This window comes from Xenopus tropicalis, chromosome 1, assembly GCF_000004195.4.
Source record: "Xenopus tropicalis strain Nigerian chromosome 1, UCB_Xtro_10.0, whole genome shotgun sequence".
Lineage (NCBI taxonomy): Eukaryota > Metazoa > Chordata > Amphibia > Anura > Pipidae > Xenopus > Xenopus tropicalis.
The window spans coordinates 103,037,602-103,048,316 of NC_030677.2; the positions used below are offsets into that span (position 1 = coordinate 103,037,602).

The window sequence follows — 10,715 nt, forward strand, 5'->3', positions numbered from 1 at the left end:
ATGCATATGTAAAATGCATATGTTAAAGAATATATGCAGCCTGCATCTGTGTTTTGAGAATAGCGAGTATGCTGTATGCTGCACTTGATCAATTGTCTGAAAAAAGAAGTGAAAAAGAATTGTGCTGCTTCCTGTTGAAAAGAAAAGTCCCATGATGAATTTGTGTTGGATCTTTCTGCCAAAATTGGCTATACTGCCCACAACATATTAAGTTTCATAGATAATACTTATGCATTAGAAGGCATTACACCACTGGATGTGTAAGAGCTCAGACTTTTTTAGTATTCTTCCCCGCTCCCCCCAAAAAATGTCAGTCTCTTCTCAAAAAAATCTTAAAGCAACAAACAGACAAGTATATAGCTGGGCTTAATACAATAGGAAACATTTATTTATAACCATGAACCTACAGTCACTGTATCTTTCAACCAGTTAAAACCTTTACAATTGATACATTTATCATTTCTTGCCTATCTCTGCCTAACTTGCCTACTTGGTTCTATAGAAAACCTTCACATAATACACAAAACTCTTTAATATGTCATGTTGCTGTTGCCTCTGCTTCTTTTACCCCTATCTGAAATAGTAAAATGAGGTATGCTTTAAATCTATTAATAATTTCACTCTATAGTTCTTTCACAGGTTTCTCTTGTTAAAGAATAAAGGCAGGCAATATTCTACCAATTCAACACACAGCTCTATGCACAAGCTACAACAGACAACAGCAAATACTGGTGATACAGAATTTCAAAATATTATGGAACTGATAAAATGGCCATCTCCTGTAGGCTTTCCACACTTTGAGAATTCAACCAGTGCCAAGACCTCTGAGTACCATGTGAAATCACCACATACATCATATCATGTTGGGGAGTATATTGAAGTCCAAATTAGAGCTAGAGATCATCATGGATATCCAAAAGAATATGGTGGGGATTTCTTTCAGGTAAAGCTTCATTCCCCAGAAATGAAGGCTGGAGTGGTGGGTTCAGTTATAGACCATAGCAATGGAAGCTACACAGCCGTATTCTTACTAGCATGGCCAGGCAATACCCATATCTCTGTAAGACTTATTTATTCTAGTGAAGCCATCTCCATCCTCCAAGCAAAGCAAGCATCTCGCCTAGATAAGGTATGCAGAAATAACACTGAAATAATCCTCTGATTATAGAAGCTTTACAATTTTAGCAATAATATATATCTTACCGTATCAGCTAAAGGAAAATAAAAGTTATTACAGAGGGGTTCACTTTGTCTCAGATGTGTCAGTCTCTTGCCATCAGAAGGGTGTCAAACATTTGGCACCTCCCAGTGATTATTTCCCACTGGCAATAATGTAAATTCCTCCTGGGAAAACATCGGGCTGATTCACTAAGGTGCGTTAAAACGAGTGCTATTTATAGCATGCGTTAAAAATTTGATTGCGTCTTATTTTTCACGTCAACGCAATATTCACTAAAAGGATACTTGCGTTAATTTAGACGCGATGCTGTTTGCGTTATTTAAGTCGCAGAGACTATTTTCGTGGGGTATTTGACGCAACGCGTGCTAATTAATGCAGTGTGCACAAACTGTCGCTGCATGCGAAAAACGTCATATTAGCCATACACGCCATTACTTTCGGAAAACTACTTTTCTGAAAATGCCCATTTCCCTGCAAACCTGAGGCTACATCACTCTAGGGCCAACACAGACTTGAATAAATAACACTGCAAAGTCCATACTGTGTTGCCAAAAGCTCATTAACTGTACTTTTCTATAATTACCGACTGCCCCAAGTAGGTGTTAATTTTCGCATAGACTTATGCGATATTTAGCACGTCTAAGGGGCTGATTTACTAACCCACGAATTCGAATCCGAATTGGAAAAATTCCGATTGGAAAACGAACATTTTGTGACTTTTTCGTATTTTTTGCGATTTTTTCGGCGCCTTTACGACTTTTCGGAAATTATCGCGACTTTTTCGTTACCAATACGATTTGCGCAAAAAAACGCAAGTTTTTCGTAGCCATTCCGAAAGTTGCGATTTTTTCGTAGCGTTAAAACTTGCGCAAAAAGTTGCGATTTTTTCGTAGTGTTAAAACTTGCGCAAAATGTCGCGCCTTTTAAGTTTTAACGCTACGAAAAAAGCGCAACTTTTCGCGCAAGTTTTAACGCTACGAAAAAATCGCAACTTTCGGAATGGCTATGAAAAACTCGCGTTTTTCCGCAAAAATCGTATTGGTAACAAAAAAGTCGCGATAATTTTCCGAAAAAAATCGCAAAATACCGATCATTACGAAAAAAACGCAATCGGACGCATTCGGCCCGTTCGTGAGTAAGTAAATGGGCCCCTAAGTGTCTGTGAATCATGCGTTACTATTCTTTTCATTTGCTAATTAACGCAATGCGTTAAAATTAACACATTCGATTGCGCACTATTTAATGCACGCAACACGCGACTTAACGCAGGCGATAATACTTTAGCGAATTGCGTGTTTTTTTCTTGTCTATTTTAAAGCAAAAAAGCATGCGATAACGCTTATCGCACTTAAGTGAATCAACCCTCATATGTGTTGCTTGGGCTTTGTGAAGTAGCCTGAAGTTGCCTTACAAGGTTATTGCCAGTGGGAAAACATTTTTAGGAGAGTCTCTTGCTGTAGAGCAGATTAATTGCAAACGGCCAAACTTCACGTATGGCATCAGTCTAAGGGGCTAATTTCTTTGTGTAACACTAGGGCCTAAATTACTCTATGAAATTTAAGTCTTATGTGTTTATATTTCAAAGAACCAATTATTAAAGAATATGGTGAATCGTAACTTATTTCATTCTGAAACAATATAAAATGTTTAATTGGTTAGAGAGCTTATACTTTCTTTATTGCATTTTTTAAATTTTGTAGCAAACCTTTAATCTGAAAATTATAAGGAAACACAGAACATTATTACCCTACATATTTGTATTTTATGCATGTAAGCGGTGACTTTCGAATCACTTCCCTTCTGGGAGGCAGTTTACATAACTTCCACAGAACACCATCCATTCATGATTAAATTTGATTGCTCTGGTTCATTTTAGCACCTATGTTAGTATATTCCCAATACATGTTGGAAGAAACAATTTATTAAGAATACTGTGTTTGTAAAAACCCTAACATGGCTTATCTTATTCAACCATCCCATCTACTGAACAGGTGTATTTCCATGGCTATTTTGAGCGTAATGGTACACGTGAAATAGTGGAGTGTAATCTTGAACTCCTGCAAAGCGATGTCTGTGAATTTATTGACTTAAACAGTGGAGAAAAGTGGGTTTGTGTCCGTCCTAAAATTCTTCCTTGTGACTCTTGGGTCTACCATTCTACAGGGGGAGAGAGAAAAGTAACCACCAAAGAAGAAGATGTATTCTTAAAAAGGTGGGTTTTAAATTTGAGAAAATTACAAATTGTTTATATGGGTGTGTAGTAGGGTTTTTCTTGCTGAAAAACTGCCATCTACAGTGGCTTGCAAAAGTATTCGGCCCCCTTGAACTTTTCCACATTTTGTCACATTACAGCCACAAACATGAATCAATTTTATTGGAATTCCACGTGAAAGACCAATACAAAGTGGTGTACACGTGAGAAGTGGAACGAAAATCATACATGATTCCAAACATTTTTTACAAATAAATAACTGCAAAGTGGGGTGTGAGTAATTATTCAGCCCCCTTTGGTCTGAGTGCAGTCAGTTGCCCATAGACATTGCCTGATGAGTGCTAATGACTAAATAGAGTGCACCTGTGTGTAATCTAATGTCAGTACAAATACAGCTGCTCTGTGACGGCCTCAGAGGTTGTATAAGAGAATATTGGGAGCAACAACACCATGAAGTCCAAAGAATACACCAGACAGGTCAGGGATAAAGTTATTGAGAAATTTAAAGCAGGCTTAGGCTACAAAAAGATTTCCAAAGCCTTGAACATCCCACGGAGCACTGTTCAAGCGATCATTCAGAAATGGAAGGAGTATGGCACAACTGTAAACCTACCAAGACAAGGCCGTACACCTAAACTCACAGGCCAAACAAGGAGAGCGCTGATCAGAAATGCAGCCAAGAGGCCCATGGTGACTCTGGACGAGCTGCAGAGATCTACAGCTCAGGTGGGGGAATCTGTCCATAGGACAACTATTAGTCGTGCACTGCACAAAGTTGGCCTTTATGGAAGAGTAGCAAGAAGAAAGCCATTGTTAACAGAAAACCATAAGAAGTCCCGTTTGCAGTTTGCCACAAGCCATGTGGGGGACACAGCAAACATGTGGAAGAAGGAGCTCTGGTCAGATGAGACCAAAATGGAACTTTTTGGCCAAAATGCAAAACGCTATGTGTGGCGGAAAACTAACACTGCACATCACTCTGAACACACCATCCCCACTGTCACATATGGTGGTGGCAGCATCATGCTCTGGGGGGGGCTTCTCTTCAGCAGGGACAGGGAAGCTGGTCAGAGTTGATGGGAAGATGGATGGAGCCAAATACAGGGCAATCTTGGAAGAAAACCTCTTGGAGTCTGCAAATGACTTGAGACTGGGGCGGAGGTTCACCTTCCAGCAGGACAACGACCCTAAACATAAAGCCAGGGCAACAATGGAATGGTTTAAAACAAAACATATCCATGTGTTAGAATGGCCCAGTCAAAGTCCAGATCTAAATCCAATCGAGAATCTGTGGCAAGATCTGAAAACTGCTATTCACAAACGCTGTCCATCTAATCTGACTGAGCTGGAGCTGTTTTGCAAAGAAGAATGGGCAAGGATTTTAGTCTCTAGATGTGCAAAGCTGGTAGAGACATACCCTAAAAGCCTGGCAGCTGGAATTGCAGCAAAAGGGGGTTCTACAAAGTATTGACTCAGGGGGCTGAATAATTACGCACACCCCACTTTGCAGTTATTTATTTGTAAAAAATGTTTGGAATCATGTATGATTTTCGTTCCACTTCTCACGTGTACACCACTTTGTATTGGTCTTTCACGTGGAATTCCAATAAAATTGATTCATGTTTGTGGCTGTAATGTGACAAAATGTGGAAAAGTTCAAGGGGGCTGAATACTTTTGCAAGCCACTGTATTTCATCTATTTTACCCCTTCCTGAAAGCTCCTCATACAAACATGCATTTGGAGGCTTCAGGAAGGAATACATTAGCATATGCTAACTAGCATTCAAAAAGGGTTAAATAGTTGGGGGAAAAAATTTTCGCTGCTTGCGGCAATTTTTAAACCCCTTCTGATCCTAATTAGCATATGCTAATTTGGATTTGGATTCGGTTCAGGATCCGGCAGATTCCCTCGGGGTGGGTCTGAGGTTTGGCGGAACCCAAAATGGTGGGTTTGGTGCATCCCTAATTGAAAGCAGTCTCCGTCTGTCCATTTCTACACTGTACCCTGGTGGTCTCAACCTCTAAAAACAATCTAACAACAGCCATCTAATTTTACAGACCTGTCTTTGCTGGAGGAGAGGCAATATTGTTTAAAATATCAAAACCAGAAGTAGAGAAATGGATAAACAAATACTGCTTTAAACAGCAATTACATTTACATATAACTTACAGGAAATTTGTAATAAATGTTGCAAAGTCTTAAAATTATATTTTATTTATGCATTTCCATTTTTTTTCAGCTTTGCTGCATGTGACTTTAAAAAATGATCAGATAAAAGGATTTAAATGCTATCATAGGGAGCAACTTATCCGTTTAGAAGTTTCCGCAATGACAGCATAAGTTAGAGACTATGTTAGTAACTTATCAGTTTAGAAGTTTCCAATGTGACAGCACAACAAATACACATACAATGGCACAAAGTTCAGTTATAAAGTCATGTACGTGTATATGTTACATAGAGCTATTTGTATAGCCATCAATGTAAATTTTTTGATGCAATCACAAGTAGTGATGAGTGAATCTGTCCCATTTTGCTGTGAAATTTGCGAAATCCACGTAATATGTATTTTGCCTCAACCACGCCTACTTTGAAGCAACCGTGCCCAATTTGACACGACTGCAACTTTTTTTTGATGTGCGGCAAATTTTTCTGCGCAAATTTTCCCTGAAGTTACGTGAAACAATTTGCCAATGGCGAAATGTGGAAATTTGCTGTGAATCCATGCCTGGCGAAAAAATTTGCTCATCACTAATGATAAGTCACCATCCATTTTGTGGACTCAATCAGTGAAATGTTTGCATGCTTAAAGATGAAAAGATGACAAATGTAAAAATGAAACTGGGTAAATAGATAGACTGTGCAAAATAAAAAAAATGTTTTCGATATAGTTATTTAGGCAAAAATGTTATCTGTAAAGGCTGGAGTGGACAGATGCCTAATGTAATAGCCAGAACACGGTTTTCTCCTTTGCAGCTCTCTAACCAACCACTCAGTAACCAATCAATACCTTGAGGGGGGCCATATGGGACATAACTGTTTGCTTTTTATTCTGACCTGAGTAAACAATTATGTCCCATGTGGTCCCCCCTCAAATTGCTGACTAACTAAGATTTTAGAGAGCTGAAAGGAGTAAGTAGTTCAGGCTATTACATTAAATAAAGTTATACTTTACATACAAGACATTCACTCACTTCAGCCTTTATAGATTACATTTTTGTCTAAAAAACATTATTGGAAACGTCATTGATTTTGCACAGCTCTATTTACCCATTTTTATTTTTACACTGAACTGTTCTTTTAAAGTTTAAAGGAGAAGGAAAGGTTAAAACTAAGTAAGCTTTCTCAGATAGCTCTATGTAAATACAGCCATAAGTACTTACAGTACTGCTTCTCAGTGAAAAGAGTCCTCTGTGAAAAGAAACAAATGGATTACAGTATCAGTATCTTCTCTCAGCTCAAACCTTCAGGGCCAGGCACAAGCTTGCTCCTCTCACCCCCTCCCTCCTACCCCCTCCCCTCAGCAGCAGGAGAAATGCAAGCAGGGAAGTGATGTCAGGCCAAGCTTAAATGGCAGCTGTTATCTTAACCAGGCAGAGAGAGCTTCTAGGGTGGTTTACTCATGTATGGTAAAGCATTTTCATAAATATAGCATTCTAGCTTGGCTAAACTATTGGCAAGAACCTGCCTTAGTGGCTACCCTTCTCTTTTGATGTCTCCTTTATTCATTAATGGGTTTTTTTTCCTTTACAGGTCTGTCATAAACCAAACTGTGCCTGTTTCAGTAACCCCATTTAATGTATTGTCAGCTAAAACCATCAAAGGTATGTAGAGATAAGTTTACCATTGCTAAATGTAATCACTGTTTGCAATAAACCTTATTGTTTAAATATTACAGAGGTTGTTCACCTTTAGGTTAACTTTTAGCTAAATTTAGATGATAAAAGTCTAACACAGTGTAGTCAAACTTCTTTGCTACTGAGGGCTGGAATTTTTTTAGCCTACAGGTGGCCATACACGTTACGATCCACTTGCTTGGCTCGCCAAGCGAGCGGATCTTCTCCCGATATCCCCACCTACGGGTGGGCGATATATTGATAAATCAGGCTAATACAGTCAAACGATCAAATTAGAACGACGGTAATAGGCGCAGTCGGTTCGGGGATTTTGTTTTTTCTATTACTCCAAAATATAGCAAATATCTAACAATAAAAAATGTCTCCCTCTTTTTTAGCTCCAAAGAAACCACTTCCTGCTTGTACTGTAAAACAGATGGCAGCACATCCTTCAGGGTTCTACTACAATGATACATGGATCTCGCTGCAGTGTCTTAATCGCCAATTTAAACTTCCATCTGATGCCAGGGCATGTCTCCAAGACAAGAATATATTGATGTTTGGAGACTCCACACTGCGTCAGTGGTTTGAATACCTTGAGGATTTTATTCCCAGTAAGTGCCTAAATATAGAGCTTGATTGGTAAATGTTAGAGCCTGGCAGGCACAGGTTAGATAAAAAGATTACTAGTGCACAGAACCCACCGCCCTCATAAAGGGGGTCTTGCTAACAAAACTGTCAAAACGTCACAACAAAGGGTTAAGTAAGAGGGTTGCATACCGGTAATCTAATTATTGACCATGCAAGGACCATTTTCCCTGCTTTTTGTGTTAAGCTGAAAAAAATATACAATTTTTTTGTGATTAAATAAAAAAAAAACAAACAAACAAACAAAACATAAAAGCCATATTCATTAATCTCATGTTAACAGGGGGAATTGTGCCCCTTTAATTCAGCAGATAATTCTGCTTAGATAGCAAATTTAAAATCACCCCATTCATTTCATACAGTGCTTTATAAAAGTTTTTTAGCCCCTTTAGTAGAACTGGAATATCCTAAGAACAAAAAGGTGAATGTCCAACAATAGTCCAGATAAAGCCTTAATTTCAATTTAGCTGAGTATCTGTGGTTCTTTTTGAAAATGAAGGTGCATAACACAATAGGGCTCAATCACAATGCTCCACACAATGTGCAAAAAATGCTGCATTGTGCAGACCGCTGTTTAAATCTAATGTTGCCTACTAGATTCAAAATGGGAAGGTGGGAAGGCATGTAAGCATCTTCCCCATGTTCCTCCTTCTGTTCCTGTGCGTCATTTGCACAGGAACAGAAGGAGGAACAGCCTGCAATGGTCCCTGCACTTAGCGCTTGCCCAATATCAGCTCCATGCAGATAGCTACAACCCTGGGGTCACAAGTTTTGTCTAATGACCACTAAGGGGCATGCTCTTGCACTTGTGCCCCCAGGGTTGTAAATTAATCCTAATATCTTTCCCTGATCGTATCAACATTCTGACGTGTTATATGTCCCCTATTTGCATTTTTTTTTTTGATTCCACCAACAAATTGTCTTCCACTATCCCAAAGCCCTCAAAGTGTTATTTCATCATTAAATTAGTCATTTTGCCGCACCTATATGCTTTTTTCCCCTGAAAATTATGCCACAAAAATTAACCCTCCATCTTGCAGACCCAAGCCTTCCAAGGCCACTGCAGAACTGACAGTCATCTACCCACAAGAATTTGTATTTATATGTAGCAACCACAGCCTTGCTAACCAGTCCCCTCTCTCTACTGTGTCTGCCTACCAACATAAAAGATCAGGTTAGATGTTGATATTATGGTAGGCCCTTGTGTTAAACCCATCCTATCTGCTCCAGGGAGCCAAAATAAAGAACTAAGTAATTGCCTTCTTGAAGGAATGTTAATCCTGCTTCTGAGTAAAAATTCTATAGAAAACCTTTAAGTGAAGCAGGCACCTTAGGTGCTTGCTGTCAGCATAGAGATGTTTCTGTAACTGAAAAAATGTTTAATCATGTTACTATATTGGTAAAATTCTTCCGCTAACATTTGATTACTTCATCTTAGCACTAAAGAGGATGGACCTTCATAAACCATATAATCCAGGCCCTCTACTAGCTGTGGACGTGGAGTCAAATATTGTGATGAGCTGGAGGTGTCATGGATTGCCATTTAAAACTCTTAAAATGAAAGCTGCTGATCTACACTATGTAGTTAATGAGATTTCAGGTATTGGAGGCGGGCCATTTACAGTAGTGGTACTATCTGGCTGGGCTCATTTCACAACTTACCCTGTGGCAGTGTATGTGAGTTGGTTGAGAAAACTGCGGGAAGCTGTAAGGATGTTACTTCTTAGAAGTCCAGAGACAAAGGTCCTCATTAAATCAGCCAACACCGCTGAAAACACAGTATATAGCAATAACTGGTTTGCTTTTCAGTTTGACAAAATACTAAGACTTATGTTTTCTACCCTACCTGTGATTGTAGTAGATGCATGGGAGATGACATCTTGTCATTATTTGCCAGAGGTGTTGCACCCAGAGAAACCAGTGATCAAGAATGAAGTAAACATGATGTTGTCCTATATCTGTCCACACTGATAGTAACGTATGTCAAGTCGACAACTGTATTAGCCTTCTGATACCATATTGGACATGGACTTGATCAGCGAATATTGCACTGTACTGTTGAATGGCAAGTATTAATGAGAAGACATTCAAGAATATCCACAGCAAGACATACAACTGATCATAAATTTATAGTGGGATACAGGTAGCATTACACATTTTGTGCTATAAGGCATATAATCATATATGAGTATGACCCTTGGGCTGTGGGTCTCTGAGTACTTGCTCATACACTGGGACATTGGTTTACTTTTTCAGTCTAAAGAACTATTTAATGCTTTTTTAAGGACATGTACATAAATAAAGAAATTTTGTTTTGTCTTGGGATTTCTTGGAGTACCTGCTAATCTTTTAATAATTGGTTCCACACTCCCTGGCTGTTGGTTTGGGGCTTTGCACCTAAAACTAATGTCTCTGCTGGTGATAGTATATTGTTCAACATCCATGTGGGTCATTTCTTATAATAATGCAAAAAGATATACCCAACAGGATTGGCAGAACCAGTTTTTTTTTATTTAGATTTATCTTATCAATTTACCAGTATCTTTAAATTCCAATATGGGAATATAGCTTGCAGTGCAAAGGTTGTCAAGTTGCTGCCAGTGCAAAAGGGCTTTCCCATTCACTGTAAAACTTTGCATTCATGCTCATTTCTAATTTTTCTTTTTTCTTATCTACCAGAGCTTTATGTTTTTTGCACGCCCTATATCGACAAGAATGTGGTTTCAAACTAAGGGGGGCATTTTCTAAAGTTTTTTTTCACGATTTTTCGTGTTTTTTGCACTACAACTCAAATTTATTGTGTAAAATAAACATGAATTTTTCATAATTTAGTAAGGGTC

The 10,715-nt window shown here is 38.7% G+C and overlaps 1 protein-coding gene across 1 annotated transcript; it reads left to right on the forward strand.

The window, feature by feature from the left end:
- The first annotated feature begins 2,904 nt into the window (after positions 1-2,904).
- On the forward strand, positions 2,905-10,317 carry LOC116408315 (NXPE family member 3-like). The gene is made up of 4 exons (XM_031895095.1): positions 2,905-3,392; positions 7,145-7,215; positions 7,626-7,841; positions 9,314-10,317. The coding sequence occupies exons 3-4, from the start codon at positions 7,664-7,666 to the stop codon at positions 9,844-9,846; spliced, it is 711 nt and encodes a 236-aa protein (XP_031750955.1). The 5' UTR covers positions 2,905-3,392; positions 7,145-7,215; positions 7,626-7,663; the 3' UTR covers positions 9,847-10,317.
- The last annotated feature ends 398 nt before the right edge of the window (positions 10,318-10,715 follow it).

Bases quoted from the DNA above. Each gene is read 5' to 3' on its own strand.
- LOC116408315 (XM_031895095.1), top strand. From the start codon at position 7,664: ATGGCAGCACATCCTTCAGGGTTCTACTACAATGATACATGGATCTCG. The intron at 7,842-9,313 runs GTAAGTGCCTAA...ACTTCATCTTAG, and splicing joins CCTTGAGGATTTTATTCCCA to CACTAAAGAGGATGGACCTT.